This window comes from Choloepus didactylus, chromosome 5 (genome assembly GCF_015220235.1).
Source record: "Choloepus didactylus isolate mChoDid1 chromosome 5, mChoDid1.pri, whole genome shotgun sequence".
In the NCBI taxonomy this organism is placed as follows: Eukaryota; Metazoa; Chordata; class Mammalia; order Pilosa; family Megalonychidae; genus Choloepus; species Choloepus didactylus.
In genome coordinates, this window is record NC_051311.1 from 29,676,452 (window position 1) to 29,697,914 (window position 21,463).

General features: G+C 38.3%; 1 protein-coding gene across 1 annotated transcript in view; it reads left to right on the forward strand.

The window, feature by feature from the left end:
* Window positions 1-19,180, forward strand: part of PTPRN2 (protein tyrosine phosphatase receptor type N2) — a 1,313,563-nt gene extending 1,294,383 nt beyond the window's left edge. The window contains exons 22-23 of the mRNA XM_037835719.1: window positions 10,724-10,797; window positions 17,096-19,180. Coding sequence (XP_037691647.1) covers window positions 10,724-10,797; window positions 17,096-17,167 — 146 coding nt within the window. The 3' untranslated portion in view covers window positions 17,168-19,180. The remainder of the gene's footprint in view (window positions 1-10,723; window positions 10,798-17,095) is intronic.
* The last annotated feature ends 2,283 nt before the right edge of the window (window positions 19,181-21,463 follow it).

Here is a 21,463-nt window from a genome sequence, read left to right on the forward strand (position 1 = left end):
CACAGGCCAGGACGCATAGTAAACACTAAGGTTGAATATCAAGTGGGAGGGACCAAGACAAAACGGGACCAGTTGCTCCTGGAAAACATTTTAAGCCCATTTATTTGGGCTTATAGTGTAACTATATTATATGGTAGCCCATAATTCTACTATTTAGCTCTTAAAAGAGTTGCCCTCCTTGTAGAACAATCCATTATCAATCAACAACATAACCCTACAAGCCACACCAATGTCTCTGACTTGCTGGTGGCGGAAACATGGGGACCCTTATGAACGGCACCACACACAGAGCAAAGACTCCTATTTTCCTCAACCTCACAATTGTTTAAACATCATGATTCCTTCTCACCCACTTGATAATATCAAATGACCACAGGCCTCTCATTTAGGTGCCCTGCTTCTCCCTCCCTCCTCACACCAATACCAGGCCTAGATCTATTTGGGGACACACAGACACATTGTGGCATGTAAGAAGGCAATAAAAGTTGTTTTTGACCCCCACCCTAGCCTCCTATTCAGGGCCTTTACCTCTTGTAAACACCCTTCTTTTACCTAGACATTGGCCAGCAAGCATGTCCGTCTGTCTACATTTTCCTCTCCGTAGTATGCAAGATCCAGATTTATCTCTTCCTCCCCATCCTCGTAAACATCAACCCTCATCTCTGCCATTTACCATCCTCACAGGGCCTTGCTCTCTGGTTTCCTACTTGTAGGTATGTGGTAGGCTTCCTGCCAGCTGCTGATGCCGTGTGCATTGCAGTGCCTTCCAGGGCAGCAGTCTCTGCCCCTCCACAATGGAGCCACTGTTCCCCATGTACACCCCTCGGCCGTGGTGGGTGGGCAGCAGGGAGATCCTGACCTGACATAGAAGCCCCAGGTGGGACAGAGCTTCTTGTTATGCTTTCTTTTTGTCTTTCTCTTTTCTATTTCCTTCTCTCTCTTAACCATTTACCCTGGGTCCTTTCATTTTTTGTTAGTCTCATTCTGGCCCTTTCTGCCCAGCTGAGCCCCTCTGGAACTGGTGGCACATAATGAGAGGGGATGAGAGAAACAGCCATGACACCTCCTTGTCAAGGATTGTCATTTCATTTCCAGGATTTGTTCTAAGGACTTGTTCTTGGGTTCATATACTTCAGGTCTGAACCTTGCTTGGAAATTCAGGACTAATTCAAAATTGGAACAACTCAGAGTAATAAAAGGACAAGACTAAGGATGCAGCTACAAATACGGCCCTCCTCCTCCTCTAGCCTTAAGACCCTGCCACTTCTTTGGTTCTCTTTTCTATCTTCTGGTCTTTCCTCCCTCTGCTTGTCTTTTCTTTCTTGAACTGTGGTTTTTTTATCCTTTTTTTCTTTTTTTTTTTTTTTAATCTTATGTATGTCTTATTTATTTTCTGGTCTTTTTGCCTTGGTTCCTCACAGTCTGAGCTCTTATTATGCCTTCTTTTTGTCTTTCTCTTTTCTATTTCCTCCTCTCTCTTAACCATTTACTCTGGGTCCTTTCATTTTTTGTTAGTCTCATACAGCCCCTGTCGACACTACCTGCTGTCTCTCTGCCACTGGACTGAGCCATTCGTTGTGACTCAGGGGGTCCCTGTTCAGAGAAGGGAGGGGCCTTCTCTGTTAGCCTGGACGTTTTCACTGGTAGCTCCCAAGGATGTTGATAGAGAATTGCCTCATCTCTATTGCCTAACTTTCCTCTCCTCCCCACACCATGAGGGGATTTCCCCTAAGAGTGGTAAGATCCTTTGTCCAATTCTTAGTGGCAAAGAGGTCCCCATGCACAGCCACTCTGGTCATTTGGTAGTGGTGGCTTGCACACTGTGCTGAATAGGATTCTGAAGCTCTTAAGAGCAAGCCACCATGACTCATTAATGACACTATCATGAGAAGAGTAGCAGTACAGGGTACCCCATCTTTGCAGTTTTGAATTAGTAACCTACCCATGAGATTCTCCCATTACTCACATCAACTTACTTTAGACAGAATATGTATGGGATAAATGTTGACAGTCACCAGCTGTAATTTGCCACCACCACAGCTCCTCCTGAGGCTTCTCCTGTGTTTCTGTTTTTTACAAGGTTGAATGGTGAAAAGACGACTTTGGCTGTAAGTCGGGAAAGCTGAATCTTGGTACTCCTGCAAACTATGTAACCTGAGGTCTAACTATAACTAAGAATTTCTCTGACCAGGCTGCAGATCTTCTGAGGGCAGAGACTGGCTGTGCACCTGATTTTTTGAATCAAAATAGAATCATAGTGACTGAGGGGCAAGTGCCAGACCTGGAGGAAGAGAAGGTGGTGCAAGAAGAGATTTTATTGCTAATTTGTATGAGTGATTTAAAGTGAAACTCCCCTAAAGGATTTGTTTCTAGGTTATAAGAGTAAAGAATAGCTAAACTCCTTCAAAAAGTAATGCCAGATTTTAGTATGGCATCCAAAGGGAATCTAGAGGGAGAGAAGAAAAGACATTGAAAACCCTTACGCATGGCCCCTGGGCATGCATCTGGCTTTATAATATTAAAAAATATTTAATATATTTTAATTATACAAGTAAGTAATGTATACATAATCAGTTGTCAAAGATTCAAGTAACATATAAGCATATTGGGTAAAAAAAGAGAATCTGCCCTACTTCCCACTCTCCTGAATCTGTTCAAGAATGTTAATAATTTAGCATGGATCCTTCCAAGCCTTTTTCTTATGAGTTACATAGATCATCTTAAAAAATCAACTATTGAATATATTCATTCACTCAAAAATGTATTAAGGACTGAAAGTATGTCTTGGAGATGTTCCCTTGTCAGCACATATGTGGTCTAAATCATTCTTTTTAATGGCTGCATAGTATTTCATAAGGTGGATATGCCATAATGTATTTAAACATTCCTCCATTTTTGGACATTTATGTTGTTTCTGATTCTTATGCAGTTACAAAGAATGCTGCATTTGCCATCCCGTTCCCACTTCTGTGTGCACGTTACTTGCTTTTACAGGTGGATGTGAATGGAAGGAATCCTTGGTGGAAAGCAACACACTACAGATGGCATTAATTATCTGAATAGTTTATTTGTGGCAGCACTTCAACATGGTTCAGAATTTTTATAGTATCATATCCATCATTTTCTTTTTCAAGTTTAACAATTACCCATTCCTAACTTTCTCTTTTTATAAATACCTAATTTGCATTCATTTGCATTTGGATCTCTAGGTCTGGTTTCTTTATACTAATGCTGTCAAGACCTATATAGTATTATAGGATGTTCCCATACTTGATAGAAAATTATGAGGATATATTTCAGAATTCATTATTCTCCTGACATGATAAAGGCTGGTAGCTTTGAAAATGACAATGCACACTTTAGAGAGTACTACGTTTTTTTGACTTATATTTCTTTATAAAGGCTTGGAGGAATCTCAGATCCTACTAACAGATGGCTTAGAATTTTATTAAAAGTATAAAAACATTTAAAATGCCTAGTTTTGTTTTTGTTGTTTTTGTTTTTTGTTTTTTGGTTCTGATATACTTGATTTTCCAATGAATATTTGTCTTGTCGGATCCCAGTAAAATGTTGCAAAAAGCAGAATATAATCTACCTAGAAGGTCAGCCAAAAATCATCCTGGTTCTAATATTTATGTCTTTGATTCTGATCACCCAGAAAAACTATGAGGTAAAAACTGCTTGTCACAGAAGGCCCAGGACACTGTGTGTGAAATTAATGTCAATAGATTAGAATAGAATTGATGTCAATACATTGCGCTTTAGCTGTGTCAAGTTCCCGGACTGTGACATAATCCGGAGCATCCCCGATCTATGTTGTTTTGAGCCATGTCCCAGATGTTGAACATGCGGAAACTCTCACTGTGACATCTGACACTCAGCTGTATGCTAGGATTGATTCTGTCAACATAGAAGGCCAGAGGTACGGTGTCACCCTTACCCATCACTACCATCCCTCCCAAAACTGCAAGCTCAAAACAAAATAGAAAACAGGCCTGGATAGAACATGTAAATTGCAACACTCTCCTCCTAGAACATATGAACTATTCTACTTTCTAATTTTGAATTCATAATAATCACCTTTATTCTTTCAAAATTTTATTTAGCTAGGAGCAAAGCATTTTCTCAGTTCTTCTAGAGGGTGGAATTGAGAAAATTTACTCACGCAAAATAAAGGCCTTTCTCTCTCGAACATTTCATACACATTACCTTTTTTTTTAACTTTGAAGGAAAAACAATATATTATATCCCTCACTTTGCAAAACCTTCTGGGTAAGAAAGAATCTGCAATAATTTTTTTTTTTTACATTATTAAGTTATTATTGCTGAACATGCTATTGGAAGCTATGCTAAAGAATAAGTGCCCTGAGTTTATAATGATGATCTTCTCCACAGTCAATTCCAGTCCACACACACTACTGCTTACCTTGAAGATTTGGGTCTAATGAAATTAATTGAATGACATGTCTCGCTCAACCAGTAACCAATCTCCAAGAGAAATCGAAGCAAATCTTGTAAAGAGACTGGTGGTATATTTGCTTGTCTTTCTTTAACTTCAAATTGATTCTTTCATTGGAAAAAATAGTTTTAATACTTTAATACTAATGTTCTTTTAATGTTTTTGTTTAATATGTATTTTTCTAAAGCTGAAAAAAACCTTGGATGTCTTAAAAGCATACTTAACCAACATGTAAACTTCTAAACCAATGAACCCTGAGTGAATTCGAAAGTAATAGTGATAGCAATTAATATTTATTGAGCAGCACATTAAATGGTACCCTAGTGGGCCATTTTCTGTTAGGATGCCAGCAAACCATGTAGTGCCTTGTATCTGCAGCATACTAAATGGTCCACTAGCAGCATGAAAGATGAGTCTTCCTGTGTGTCCGAGGTAAAAAGGAAGCCAGCCAGGCAGGCCCAAGGGAGACATTTGACTCAACTAACACCCACCATACTCTAGTGTTTGATCAAGATGCACAGTCTGCACCCACTTTTGCTGCACATTCATGAAATCACCAACTTAAACTGAGTCAATTAACAGAACATGTGACTTTGAAAAGTGCATTGCATTTCTCTAGCATTTGAATAATCATGATGCTTTTCAAATTCTCCCTTGGATCACACTCGACATTTCCCCTACATCCAGTGTTAAAATTGTGTTGCTCCCATCTTTCCTTCTCTGTGGATTTTCTTTGCACGTTATAATTCCCCAACTATTTACATGCTTTTTGACTTGAGCATCACAGCCAATAGGTCTGTTCACCTGGAACTTAACATTACTTAGTTGCACCTTTATGTTATAAGCAAAATTGGATTTTTAAAGCAAGAATTATATTTTAAATGCACTAGAGGGAGCTTCCTATATACTGGAGGCTTTCAATAAATCCTTTTACATTCATTAAAGCCTTTTATGAAGTGAAGGAAATACACAACCAACCCAATGGATCTGTTTTATAAATACAGATTTTGTGTTTTGTGTAATATGTAGTCATTTTGATGTTCAGAGAGGTCATTGAAACGGCCAGATCAAGTGCCAGTTCCAGGCATTCCTTTTTCCCTTGTCTTTCTATCCCTTATAAAAGATCACATATGTGAGTTTTATTAAAGTGTCTCTCTCTCTCTTTACACACTTCAAACAACTAATTATTCTTAATGCTACAATATAAGGACACATTAGCCATCCATATTAGACAATTGATTTTACTTAATAAATCCATTACTTACCTAATTTTAGTGCTGTACATTTTTAAGCATTAATTTGATTTCCTCCACTGTTCAATTTTGGTTTCAGGCTAAGTACAATTCTGAGATATCTTCCCTATATTGTTTCATATTTTAAGTACCTTGCCTAGGAATAACCTAATTAGGCTTTCTTGCACTTCCCCTCACAAACAATAGTCCAAAAGGGTGTCAAAATGTAATAAAATAAGAAAGAGATTTTATTCCCTGCATTTTATCAAAGGATCATGCCATAGCTCAGAGAGACAACCATCAGCAATTACTCCCCCCCATAGATAACTGCCAACGTCGAAGGGAGAACCCGGTCTTCCAGGCCAATACCAATTACAGCTCTTAATAACTTCCTATGTCCCCAACCAGAATTCTGTAAGAAATAATTCCACAGAGTGATTTCCAATGAGTGACTTAGGGTATTTAACACTTCAATACTAGTTTTATCATACGGACAGCCCTTTAGAATAAAATAGCTGTTGAAAGACTTTTTAAAACCAGTTTCAAGGACTAAAAGAAAGAACCCTAGGCAACCTAAAAGGATAGGGTTTTTTTTTTTTTTGGTTTGTTGGTTTTGTTTTGTTTTATAAGTCTGTTTCCCACCTGAACACCTCAGCATTCTGTTTTTGAAGGACTAAGTTGTTCTCGCTCTGTTGATTTGGACTATTAATACCATACCTAATCTTCCTAAAATTCATGACTCATAGGTCAGAAAGCTGAGCAGACACTGTAGAAGTTAAATAGCTGTCCTCATTAATGGAAGCTAGCATATAATGTAATTTTCTTCTCCCAGAAGAGATTCTCATTCATGGAATCTGTGTAATATTATTTGTTGAGCATCTAATATATACTGTAAACTGTGTCAGTAAGCGTGCATCATCTCTTTGGCTCCTTACAAGGACCCTTTCAGACAGGCAAAATAAGGCATGGATTAGAGGTGAAGAATGAGTAACTTAGTTGTCAGAGATCACAGGGAACAGAAGAGAAAAAGCTGAGAATGGAACCCAGACCGCTGACTCCAAAGCCCATGCCTTATCTACACAATATGCTACACTATACTCAACACTCCAACTGCATCTCAGCATTAGCTGCCTTTTGATTACTCAAGACCAATCCTCACACATTCCTTTTAAAATGACCCAGTTCCTAATCCACAATAAGGTAAAGTTAAAAGACATATACAATGCAGGATGCTCTTTACAGTGCACATGTAACACCAGAACGAAAATGAACTGGTCATTTGTTTTCTGTATTTGTAGTTTTTGTACCTGGTCTCTGATCCCTACACATCTTTGTAATAATTTCAGAAATCATGATTTCTGTGAGAACTTATGAGACCTCTTATGATATGTTCAATGTGTACATTTTTTCAGTTTATGAATAAGTATTATATTGTCAACAGTTTAACAGAATGACTTCCCTTCTAAGTGGCGGGGCAGACAGAAAGCCAGTGGAATAATTTCATTATACCTAGAAATATTCTTCATACTTTTTGATGATATCTATGGGAAGCTTCTTGGTTGTAAAGTTATTTTTGCACATCATAATTAAACAGAAAATTCTTGCTGTTTCTTCCAAATAATTTCTTAAGAGACCATCAAACTACAGAGTCCTCAGTTTGGATGTGTCCTACCTCCCTTAGTGTTCCAATTTTCAGCTTGAAACTTTACACCCAAAATTGAGGTGCTTTAAAGATGACGAACATGAATTGCAATAAGCTATTTATAGTTCTATCTATAGTCGAGGCATTTTTCACACTTAAAATTAAATGACAGCAAAAGCTCTGTGTATAACATGTCCAGGAGTGGCAGTTCTTAACCAAAAGGTCCAGTGATTGCTGGATATTTTTGACAAGACTGGCTTGTTCTGGTTTGCTAATGCTGCTAGAATGCAAAACACCAGGAATGGATTGGCTTTTATAAAAGGGGGTTTATTTTGTTACACAGTTACAGTCTCAATGCCATAAAGTGTCCAAATCGGGTACCTTCATTAGAGGATGGCCAATGGTGTCTGGAAAACCTCTGTTAGCTGGGGTGGCACGTGGCTGGTGTCCGCTCCAAAGTTCTGGTTTCAAAATGGCTTTCTCCCAGGATGTTCCTCTCTAGGCTGCAGTTCCTCAAAAATGTCACTCTTAGTTGGACTTGGGCTATTAGTCCTCTCTTAGCTTCTCCGGAGCAAGTGTCTGCTTTCAACAGCCGTCTTCAAACTGTCTCTCATCTGCAGCTCCTGTGCTTTCTTCAAAGCGTCCCTCTTGGCTGTTGCTGCTCTTCAAAATGTCACTCACAGCTGCACTGGGTTCCCTCTGTCCGTCAGCTCATTTATATGGCTCCACTGATCAAGGCCCACCCTGAAAGGATGGGGCCATGCCTCCATGAAAGTATCCAATCAGAGTTATCACCTACAGTTGGGTGGGGCCATTTCCATGCAAACAACCTAATCCAAACGTTCCAACTTAATCCCCACTAATATGTCTGCCCCACAAGATTGCATCAAAGAATTTGGCTTTTTCTGGGGGACATAATACATTCAAACCAGCACATGGCTGAACATCAAAAACTTCATACTATGGAACTGAAATGAACATCTCTTTCCCAATCAATCTCTCCCCACCCCTGACCTTAACTTTCTAAAGGCAAATTTGTTTTATGTGGAAGCCAATGTCTGCACAATTATTACTATAATTTTGCTATGTAGGCACTAACTACCAATTTTTACTTTGGGAAAATTAAAAAGAAGGTTGCTTAAGCCAAAAACCACTCCAGAGATGATGCAACTGGAGTGGGTGATACTTTGAAGCTGCCCCACATTCTGAAGTCCATTTGATTCCCTCCCTTTCCTATTTACCCATTTGTAAGCAGAACAGTTTGATTCAGATTGTTTCAAATTCATAGATTTCCTTTCAAAAAAAAAAAGAAGATTGTATTACATATTGTAGCCTTTCAATTTCTGAAAATATTTTAAAACTAAAGAGGAGCAGTTAAGCAAACATCTAAACTTGAATCATGTCTTTTGCAAGAATCATGTCTTTTGCAAGTTTCTCGGAGTAAAGATAGGTAACCCCCTGAACTTATTGAGTGATGGTCTGCTATTCCAAAAGGGAAATTTCTTATCCTTTTTATAAAGGCACCTATGTAAAAGTTGGTGGATACTTACGGTGTTCCATATCAGCTAAAGTGTTGTTCATTGTCTAGTAGGTGGAAACTAAAAAGGCGTCCAGTTTAGGTCTAATAATAGTGATTGCCATTTATTAAGAGCTTACAGATGCCAAGCACTGTCCCAACAACCCTATGATCTACAAGTACATCTGTTATCTTCACTGTAAAATGGAGAAACTGAGACTTCAGAAGGTCACGTGACTTATCCAAGGCCACAGAGCTGGCAGAGTGAGGATTTGGCTCAGATCAGGCTGTCTCCTCAGTCTGTACTCCTATCCACCCTGTCACACAGCAGTCTTGAATGCCAGATTCTCAAAACTTTTGCTTTCTTTTCCTTTTATGCAAATCTGACATTTGCTTAGAATTTATTTCCTCCCCACCGCCTCCCAACTATCCCTACCTTTTCTTCCTAGCTGCCAGCAGCTTCAAATTCAAACCCTTTCTGTCTCCAAGGTAATTTGCAGTAACCTCATTATTCCACCTCCTCTAATTCCACAAAGCACCATCAGAATGATCTTCCGGAAGCAATTTTGATCACAACACTGCCGTGCTCAAAAACCTGTTACTGGCTTCTCAGTTGCCACCAAAATAAAGCCATAGGACCAAATTCTTTTTTAAATTAAGGTAATCTTAGATATTTTCGGATCAATTTTCCACATTTTATGGCTGAGTGAACTGATGTGCAGCCAGATCCAGGTACTTTGCCTGATGTCACACTCTGAGGTTTTGCTTGAACTAGAAAGGAATGGAGTTCTCTTGGTGCCCAGATCAGTCTTGCTCTGCAATTTGAAGCCCTCCATAACACTGCCCTATCTGCCTGTGTTACAGGGTTTTGAGTAGTACAGTCTCTTATTGTCTGCATGACCTTGGAAAAGTCATTCAACCTTGACAAGCCTTGATTGCCTCATCAACAACATGGGAATGATGATAGTTTTCACTTCGTAGTATTGTGATGAGGATGAGATCAAATGATAACACAAGGTGCCTGCTACCCTTTTGGAGTTTGGTAGATGGGTTCCTAATCTACATCAGAAGCGATCTCTTGCTCTTATTCCTCTAATTCCCACAATAATTTACATTGCTTGTGTTGAGGGACATGTCTTATCTCCCTCTAAACTGTAAGAAGCTTGAGAGCTTGGGATCCTATCTTATTCATTATCTTTCTGGACACCACAGGACCTGGCAAATGGAAAAACAAGAATATGTGTTGAATAAATTTTAAAACTCAGATGAAATTATCCCCATGACACCAGCCTCACCTTACATAAAGGAGAGGCTTTCTACAGGAAGACAGTCTTAATGAAACCACTAGCCAGATAATACAGTGGTGTGCATTTTTACTTTTCTTAAAATTCAGAACACAGTTTAAAAAGATGGAACTCTTTATATAAAAGCCAGTCTTATGGTTTAAAAGATTAGTGTGTCCAATTTTGTGTTTCTTTACATTGAAAAAACTATCCCATACAATTGAAGCTAAAGCTTATATACTGCTTTCTATGATTTAAAACATTCTTCAAAATGCCACCAAAACAAAGACAAAACTAATAAAGCTTTAGTTTCTAATAGCAATGACTTGCTTTGGGTAAGTATCTATATAGGCATCTTATAACAATTTTTCAACCACGCTTTCTTGAATTAATGCTAATGAAAGCCGCCCTCGCCTTATTTTTCTATATGAACACTGAAATTGCAGCTGCCTGCCACGTCTGCTGAGGGATGAGTGTAATAATTTTCAATTGGCCTGTTAGCCCAAAGGGAACCCCGATAGCAGGAGATTGACAGATGCAGCATGGATTATCTCGTGCTCCGAACTCAGCCCAATTTGTGATTTGTTGCAGGTGCTAAAGAGATTGATATTGCCGCGACCCTGGAGCACTTGAGGGACCAGAGACCAGGCATGGTCCAGACAAAGGTACTGTCAATCAATCCTCCGGGATTTTAAATGCATTAAAGTGTCTCTCAGCGGTTGTTTTCGTGAGAGAAGAGAGGGGATAAGGCCTAATTTAACCTAAGTCACTAGCTGATTGCTCCGCTTTGACTCTTCCAAACCAGTCTTACTTAGGCTGAAGAGGCATTTGCACTCTTTCTAAGAGGTTTACTGGTGGTTCCTGCAACAAAACGTGAACATTTTCAAAATAAGTATATGCAGGAAAATCTCTAGTAGTTGAAATCCAATTAATTGGAACTCTCCATTAACCAGATTTGGGGGAAGGGAAGAGCATTGCATTTTTAGAGAAAGAGGTAAGCGATGAACCCCTTCAGCCTTCTAAGGAGATGCTCTGAGTTTCCTAAACATTCTGCCAGCCTCCTCCATTTCCTGCATCCACCCCTCAGCTCTCCAGTGTGCTGCTTATTTGGGGTGATGGTGATCAGCATGTTCCCAGGGTATCCTGGGTCCTTGAGCATCCTCAAATAGCCCATTTGCATACTTCTTGAAGAGGCCAAGTTTGCAACAACAGGGTTAAAACAAAAGATCTCTGGTTAACATCGGGTTATATATAATATTCCATTCCCTTAGCATTCCAGAAATATTTGTATCCAACAACAAAAGCTTTCACATAACAGTTCCTTCAAAGTACTTAAGTCATAAAGTGTAGTGTCTTCTCATACTCAGTGTATTATTGACGCTCCGAGTGTTTATTGTCTACACAAGAGACTCAGAATCATTAAAAGATGTCCCTGCAAAATTAATTCTTTATCCGTAAGAGGATTTTAAGTTATAAAAAATAATGCATATTGAATAGCAGAGCCCTACTGTGAAATCAAGTTGGTCAAAGAGTCTTTGATTGTATTTTGGTAGCCTGGTGGTGACAATTCTGAGACCACGGGCAAGTCGTCTAGCCTCCCAGGGTCTTATTGTTTCCTTCTATAAAATGCAAGCAATTCCTAAGCCCTCTTTTCTATCTAAATGTTCAGTAAGAAATGAAACAATTTAAGTACAGCGTAAGAGCTTGATGGGGAGAGAAATACAGTTTAAATCCCCAAGCATTTTATTAGTTTCTTGAGAAAAAGTGAAAGGACAGTAAAATTAAAATGAGCACATTTTAACCTTGAAGATCATTTCTTAAAACACCATAATGGAACCATTTGGCTCATTCTGTATCTCCAGTGTGGACCCCAAGCATTCAGGCAAAATAATAATCTAATTCTCTCTTATAGAATCATGAAACTATCCTAAATAAAACCACAAGAAACCTTTTAAAAATCAAGAATTCTATTCTAGCTTTGGTCTTTTCAGCTGGAAATTATATCTCTCCTTCCTGTCTTGTTTCAGACCCAGTGTGCCAACATCTGGGGAAGACAGCAGATAGTTTTAAAATTGCACATGGCAACATAAGCAATTAATTAGCAGTGTGTCATTTAACCTCTCTTTTCCTCAGCTTCATTTTGCCCTCCATAACTCACAGGATTATTACAAAAATCCTATGTGATTTTTGTGAAGGTACTTTGTAAAACACACCATACGTTAGATTTTTTTAAAATATTTAGTTTTTCACTTTGAAACTACTTTAGATTTGCAAAAAAAAAAAAAAAAAAATTGTGGAAATAATATAAATAACTCTGATCCATCCTTCACTTAGCTTCCCCAAACGTTAACACTTTACATAACAACAGTACAATGGTCAAACCAGGAGATTGACATTGATGCAATACCATTAACTAATCTATAGACATTATTTAAATCTCATCAGTTGTCCTACCAGTGACCTTCTATTGGGCCAGTATCCAATCCAGGATCACCCATTGCATTTAGTTGTCACGTCCCCTTAATCTCCTTTAATCTGGGACAGTTTCATGACCTTGACACTTTTAAAGAGAAATGGCCAGTGCTTTATGTTTCTGTAGACTGCCTCTGGATTTGGGTTTGTCCAGTATATCCTCATGATTGAATTAAGGTTATGCCTTTTTTTGGCAGGAACCACACAGAAGTGACATTGTCCCTCCTCAGTGCATTATATCATAAGGCTCATTATGTCAATATGCTTCATTACTACTCACTGACTAGTAATCCCTTTGTTAAAGATGTCTGTTAAGCTATTGTTTTCCCTTTTATAATTAAGCGTCTTGTGGAAGAGACTTGAGACTATGTACAATCTGTCAGTTATCATAGTTTTGCCACATCCTACTTACAAATGTTATGAGGGCTGATAAGAGAGGACATGATTCAGATGACAAGGATCCCACAGGTTTTGTGCCCCATGGAATGCTCCATCTCCCTAGAATGATCCACTGTGCTCTATCTTAACTGGCTGTAAGACAAGGGATCTTGTCAAGTCCGAGAACTCAGGATCAGTTCCCACCTTCACTACTGACTCTGCATTCCTGGAATTTCAGCACCTGAGAACCACCAGCTGCCCCAGAGCTCCAGGTGGCTCAGAACTGGCACAAAAAAGGCTGTTAATGCTGGAAAGAGCAGGGACATTTTTATAGCCAGAAGTGAAAAGCTTAATTCTGTCTTTGGCTAAATTCTGATTCAATATCGGCATTGCTGCCCACTGTGTGGATAATCCACAGAAAATCTTAAATGCCAAGCTGGTTTCTTGTCTCTTTGCATTTATGTACATTTTAGGAGGCCTCTTCCATCACCAGGTGGTATAAGTATGCCCAAAGTTCAAACATAAACTGACTTTGGTATTGCTCTAAATAATTAGGAAAAACCATGAAGAAAGCATAGCTTGCCAAAAAGGAAAAAGAAAAATTGCCTAACACATAGCAAGGAGAAAAACCCTCCATTGCCTGGCATCCTGGTTGCTAAAGAAAGCCCTTCCTAGCACACTAATTGCTGAAGCCCAGAAGGGTGTCTCAGGGTTCTACCTGAACTAAGAGGCTTTGGGAATCATCAAAGAAAACCCAAGCTGCATTCATTATAGTTATGTGTCATGTATTCAATTATATTCTAATGTTTAAGTTTAAAATTTATATATTGTAACTTTTATAACATTTATATATTGCAACACTATTAGCCAGATTATTTGACAAAGCAGAACTCTAATTCCCTGACTCTCCCAGATAGCAGAATTTACCTCATGTATCACTTACTTTTTTTGATCAATTGTCTATAGGATTTACCATATTCCTTAGGCTGAGTATTTAAAAGTTGACTATCTTGAAGTGTGTACATAAATCTGGTTCCTGGAATTTCAAGGTATATAAGAAAGAGTAAATATATGAACATCTCCATTCTAAATTAATTTATTACTGCTTTCCCCAACATTACCCTCTGAGACTGAACTTCGCCCTGAAGTTCAATTTAACAGAAAGGTAGAAAAAATTATTGGGGCAAATTAGTGCTTGTACAACCTGCAAGCCAAGAGAAGATAGTCTCCAGTCTGTTCATCTGAACAAATTTAATCAAATCACAAAATTTTCAAGTGAGTTCAAGTAATGGACAATTAATAAATGGTGTGCACGTTCAGAGTAGGGATCCAGGACATGGTGCTTCCAGTCACCCAACACCCAGATGAAGGGAGGCTTGGGTTCTTCTGCCCAGCCTTACAGCAAAATCGTATATTCGTGTTTAAAAAAAGTCACAGAATAACACGTTTTCTCCCCGGAGTGTGATTCAGTCAAACAACAAATAGTTAATGAATACCTGCCCAAGGAATAATCCACTTGCACCCCAGACACATCCCTGACCCCATGAAGCTGGTGATCTGCCTTAAAAGATGAGATCCAGACGCATGGAAAGTTAAATAGCAGCACAAGGCTTAAAAAAAATAAGACATCAAATACGAAGAGATGTCACACATCAGTGCATGAAATTGTCCACCCAATTTCAGTCCCTGTACATTCATAGCAGGCACAATAGGAGACTTATTTTTAGGAAGAGAGAAGAAATCACAGGATGTAGTTAAAATAACACTCTTCAAAAGATGAGTGACTGTCTTCTCTATTATGTGTATCTTGTAAACAGATTCTTTCCTTCCTTCCCCTTCAATATCTCTTTGTGAAAGTTGCCTTTTTAATCAAAGGCCTTAACGCTTTATCACTTTTAGAAATAAAAGCCAATTGATTAGTTTGTTGAACAACTAAGAAATAGTAATCAATAATAATCAAATAATTGATAGAATATTTATGATGCTTCATGAGCCACTTTCCCTTACCTACCTCTTTTCTGCATTTTACTTTCACCCTTTCTAGTTTCCTACTCCCCAGCCCATTGTCCTAAGGGCCCTAACTTACCTTTTTCATCAAACAAGCCGAGACCTTGAAACACATCATTGGTCTTAGACATATCCATGTCTCCCCAACCTAGCACACTGCCTGGATCAACAAATATTGATTGGATTAAGTTTAATCCAAGTCATAGCCAAGGACTATCACCCTCCCCACATCCTGCATTCAACAAAACTCTTCCCATTCCATTCAAAGTGTTTGTTTCAATCTCTTTCTCTTTTTTTTCCCTTTCTGTCTCTTTCCTACCTCCCACCTGTATATGTGCACACACACACACACACACACACACACATAAAATGTCTTCTCCCTAACTTTCACCTAGTTCTATTATCAGACATCAGCCATGTAGCTGGGGGCTGGCCAGCTTTTTATGAAAAGAGAAGCCTAAAGGTGACAAAGATACTTTTCCTAAGCCCCTTAAAGAGAAGAGCTAGACAGAAAGCATTTCCCTGGAAGGGGATCATTTGCAGAACTCTTGAGAGGATAGCATTTACATTGGCTCTCTTTAAAATCAGGTATAGTGATTATAATAATAACAGCTCATATTTATATAAATACACACAGATGTGGGTTTGTTTTTGTTTTGTTTTTTTTTTTTTTTTTTGGACCAGAAGGATCATAAGTGAAAACATCTTGTCTGAAGGCCACAGCGCCCCTCCTTAACTCCTGAGCTGTACCCAGATGTGCCTGCCCCAGCGTGTCCTCCAGGCGGCCCCTGAACCTCTTCTCATACACATGCTAGTCCAGTGATAGCTGGTCAAAGTCCAGCCCTAGAAGGGTTCTTTCCTGTTCTACTTTCCCTGTTCAGCCTGGGGCACACAAGGGGTGAGCCCAGGCACACTTACCCAACCTACATCCAGGTTTGGATTTCCTGTCTGCAGTTTTTCCCCCAATATCATGGAGCCAGCTGATTAAAATTATTTTGACTTTTCTGTTGTTTTAATTTGAGCTAATTTATATGTTGCTATTAGGTACTGGAATTCAAAATGAAAACTAAGCATTATTTTTGGATGTGCAACTATCCTGTTACTTGAATTATCAAAATATTTAAGTCATGATTTGACTTCCCTTAATCAAAAATGTTAGGTAATGGTTTGTATAATTTATTATTTTCCATAACTTCTCTGGTGTAATTGAAAAGTGCCTCAGAGCCTAACTTACAGTTTTATATGTATAGTCTCATAGATGGTGATATAGAGGCATTTATGTAGAAACTGAAAAGAGTTAAGGGAAGAATGACCGTTTAACCTCCGATGAGAAGAGATCAAGTTTGTTCTTTGTCTGCTAAAGGCTAGTCATTTAGAGGATTAAGTAATCCTAACATCTTGAATATGGGACCTCATTTCTAGCCAATAGAATAGCAAATACAAGCAAAGTGCCTGCTTGAAATCTGTACTTTTAGATTTAAGAGTGGCACATACCTTCCCATGTCTGTACATTTTAAGTTAGAAAAGTTATGAACGAGTTGAGCTTTTTTGCATTTGGAACAAAATTGGGTTTGAATAAATAGTCTGTTGACTTCAAAAGCAATGATAATGTTGTGCTTCTGTATTTTTGATTTGAGAACAACACAAGAATATTTATAATTCTGATTTTTTTAAGTGGCCATTACCTGCACTCAGATTGGTAGTTAAAAGCTAAGAATGCCAGGTTTCTGCCCCTTCCCTTTCAATTGAGGTCAGTTAGCAATATTCAATCTATGAATCTGATGAGATAGTCAGGGCTTGTTTTAGCCTCACCGGATCATTTTCATAGTCACTGTTTCTATTGGCAGCTGTTCCCACAGTGATAAAAGATGAGGTTTTCCAGAGCAAGAAATTTCAGTTAACATCAACACTGGGTCTATCATGTAAATAAACCAAAGAGCTCTTCATTCCTTTCCACTGAAATATGTGACTTGACCCACACAGTTTTAATTTTTTTTCTAAGCCATTTTTTTTCTGCAAAATAACACACCAGAGCTAAAGGTGGGGATGGAAAGAAAATAACTCTTACTGGCATCCTTCTTGCTTTCTTGTCTCCCTTTTCTATAGGAGCAGTTTGAGTTTGCGCTGACGGCAGTGGCTGAGGAAGTGAATGCAATACTCAAGGCCCTTCCGCAATGATTGTCATATTTACCCGAAGCTTTCTGGGAGTCCTCCCCAATCCCCTTGAATGTTGTTGGAAACCATGATATGACTTTAATTGTGTGTCTTCTATTGTAACTGCATAGTAATAGGGTCTTTAAAACTCCTGTAGTCAGTACAGTTTAGCAGTTAAAATGTGTATTTTTGTTCAACCAAATAACAATAAAGAAAGATTTGTGGAAACATCCAATTATGGGGGGAATCAGTTCATCTAATTATTTTTACTTTCTTGAAAAAAAAATTACTTTTCCATAAAGCACACATTCACATTCTTAATTGCAAATAATGTTGTATGCGTGATGCAGTAATTAGTACATTCAAAATGGTCTCCAGGAAGTGTTTGCTTGTAATCTGTAACTTTCTGCAGGATGAATCAGCTGTGGAGGGAGGGGACCGAAGAAAGAAAACTGGCAAGGCAATAAACATAGGCTCCCAGGTGTAGAAATCACATCTGGCATTTGTCTTTAAAATGATTTATCATCAAGAGAAACCACTGACTTAATCAGGAGTTAGAAGACAGAACCATTAACACTCCACAGCTTTGGGCAAATAATGTACGAAAATGGTCACACCACCTCTGTTCTACTCAAGTACGGGCTATTTGATGTATTCCCCCGAGCATGTGGACTGCCCATGTCAACCACACATTTCACCCTTCCACAGCGGGTTCCTCTTGTGGGCAAATGTTCTCCCACCCCGTGGACAGTGCAGCAGTGTGTGATGTCCAGAGCCCAGGTGCATTTTCAGGACATCTCCACCTTTGTGTTGCAAAGTTATAGATTAGCCCAACCTTGAGGCACATTTTTTTTTAACTTTAAAATATTGACTTGCACATTGCAAAAGCAGTTTCTACCTGGCAATCACTTTCCTATGAGATAACCAAAATTAGGAAGACCAAACCAAGGCATTTAACAAGTGCTGAGGTTTCCCAAGAGCAGGTAAGCTCCCATGGGACATATCTGGCCTCCTCCCAAAGAATGTTTCTGGCCCTGCTGGCATCCTACAAAAGACCTATGGATATTTTCACTCATTTCCTGGAAAGAAGGAAACACGGGAAGAGCTACACTTTTTGCCGTTATCTATGTGAGGTCATAGCAACCGGGAGAAGAGTAAAAAAATACAGTTAGTCAACCTGCTGCTTCTTAGATGTCAAGAATCTTAGACTGACTGAAGTGCTTTCTTCACTTACATTAACCAGTGGTTTTGACATCATGTAAATATAGGCATGGACCTACATGCTTATAGAGATGATTTGGATTTGCCAAAATAATGTTTAAGCACCAGATTTACCACCACCCAAAAATAGAAAAATTCATTTTACTAAACTCGAAATAATAACATCTAAGAAGGCATGGGGGTTTATTCTCTGTATGTTGCAGATTTCACTTGTAGGGTTAATTATAAAAAGATATTTCCAGTAGCTTTTCCATCTTGCTGTATTCTACATCATCCTTTACATTTTAAATAGATACTACAATTCAAAAAGCAGTAAAATGGGGGAAAAGATGCCAAAATAATGTTTATGTCTTTAAATGGTATTGTAATGTATATCTGCTTTAATATACCTACCATTTATTTTCCAAAATTGTTTCTCTCTAACTGGAATTTAAATAATTAATAGAGACTAATTTATCTGAATATAGGAAGCATATATTTACTTGTAATTTCTAACTTCTTATGTTTTAAAAGAAATCCTCCAGTATGAGATATATACATAGAAATGCATATATATATTTAATTGTGTCATATTGAACTTTTGTTTTTTATTTGAATGGTCTTTATTTGGGAATGAGAGGACAACATTTTTCTATCCATCTTTTTTTTTCCTGAAGGTATTAAACATTTAGATTGCTAAAACAAAGAGTGAGCATTTCTTAGAACTCTGTATGGCATTGCTATTTTACTTGCTGAGTTAGATATGTACTAAAGTCCAGAATGTCACTGAGATTTTATTTTTAGAAAAGTGATTAAAAATCATAATGAAAAGCTTCATACATAGTCTGTACTATTAAATATTGTCTGTACTCTCACAAATGCTTGCTTTGAGCATCCCATGGGGAAGCGGTTATAGATGCCCTCCTCCTTCTTATTCTTGGTGCTGAAGGAAGGACATTTCACCATCTCATGTAGAAAAGGGGCCCTATTCTAGTAAGAATCAAATGATCTCTGGCCAAAGTTTCTCTCTTGTGTTTCACCTAAAGCTCAGATTCCATTGGGAAATTTACTCTTTTGTCCACAATGAAATTGAAGAAAACCAAGTCATCACTGGTCATACAATAATCATCCCTCTATTTAACAACAGAAAAAAGTGTTCAAAAGCATTTCAAGCAATAACTTAAAGGGAAAAAGGTGAACAAACCAAAAATCTACAACTCTTCTTAGACCCCTCAGAAAGCTGAGGTCACAGGGCAAACCACTACCCCGAAAACTGGAAAGATAGGAGAATACAGAGAATCACAGCTTGCCTGGAGCAGAAGCCTTTGCCAGAGCCTGGTGGAACACTTACAGGGTAATTGACTAATTGCTGTTGACTGAGTACACATTAGCTAGAGAGACAAAAATTGAGAGACAAAAACTCATGGGGGCCCAGCCTCAGGAAGCCCCACATTTTTGTGAATTTTACCTCCAAAGGCCCCAACAGGTTCTCAAGATGAAATCAAAGAAAAATCCTCTCATGCTCTGGTTGGGGAAGGGGAAAGTCACTATTTTGAAATAAGCCCTGAGGGCTCCGTTCTCTTTAACAATAACCTGTCCTCGAGGAAAATTATTTTACCAGAGCCTAAGTAAAAGACCTGGGGAAAGGGAAAAACCTACCTCCAGCCCCATCCAGCCTTTCTATCTCACCTGAAGGTCACATCCCAGAGGCACAGGTTCACTTCCCCACTCCCACACCTACCACCGCATCAACAGAATTCCTGTCTCATAACGGGGAGTGATAGCTGAAGGAACTGTGAAGCTCACACCCTATTTAAGGATTCCCTAGGGAAATCCAGAGACAACAAGGGAGGCAAAAACAAGAACACTAAAGAAAACTTTAGCCTCTGACATCTTCAACTACAACAAATAGAAAACAGTCTAACCCCTAGCCTGATAAACATAGAACCACGAAAGACCCATTTACCTCAGTTCTTTTTGCCCAGTGCATCATGTCTTGCTTTCAACAACAAAAAAAAATCACCAGGCTCAAAGGAAAAATCACCATATGATGAGACAAAACAACAACAGAACCAGACTCAAGTATGGCAGAGATTTCGGAAGTATTAGATCAGGAATTTAGTGCTAAGGGCTCTATATTGAAAAAGTGGACAACATGAAATAACAGATGGATAATCTAAGCAAGAGATAGAAACTCAGAGAGTTTAAGGAAATGCAAGAAAATGAAAACACTGTAACAGAAATGAAGAATGCCTTTGATGGACTCATCAGTGGACTGGACACAGCCAAGGAAAGAATCAGTAAGCTTGAAGATATGTCAATAGAAATTTCCCAAACTGAAATCCAGAATGAAAAAAGAACAACAAAAAGGACAGAATATCCCAGATTGATGGGACAATTACAAAATGCATAACATATGTATAATGGGGATAGCAGAAGGGAAAGAAAGGGAGAAAGGAACAGAAGAAATATTTGAAGCAGTAATGGCTGAGAATCTTCCAAAATTAATGACAGACCCCAAACCACAGATTCAGAAAGCACAGAAGACACCAAGCATATGGTATTTGGATAAACACCAAAAAATTGACACCTAAGCATCTCATATTCATACTTTAAAAAAAAACCAAAGATGCAGAGAAAATCTTGAAAGAAGCTGGGAATAAAAAAACACCTTATCTAAAAAGGAACAAGGATAAGACTTATATTGGCCTTCTCTTGAGAAACCATGCAAACCAGAAGAGCATGGAATGAAATATTTAAAGTGTTGAAAGAAAAACCCACCAGACCAGAATTCTGTACTCAGTGAAATTTTCCTTCAGAAGTGAAGGAAAAGTAAAGACTTTCTCAGACAAAGAAAAATTGAGGAAGTTTGTCAACAGTACATCCATCTTGCAAAAGATGTTAAAAGTTCTTCAGGGATAAGGAAAAACATATAGGTCAGAATCTTGGCTCTATGTAAAAAGAGGAAGAGGGTTAGATATAGAATAAATGAAGAGAAAATAAAATATTTTCTTTTTCTTAATCTAAATTGATCTAAATGATAGCAGGTTGTTCAAAATAATAGCAGTGATTGCATTAATGTATTGGATGAGTATAGCTTATGGATAAATGAAATAAATG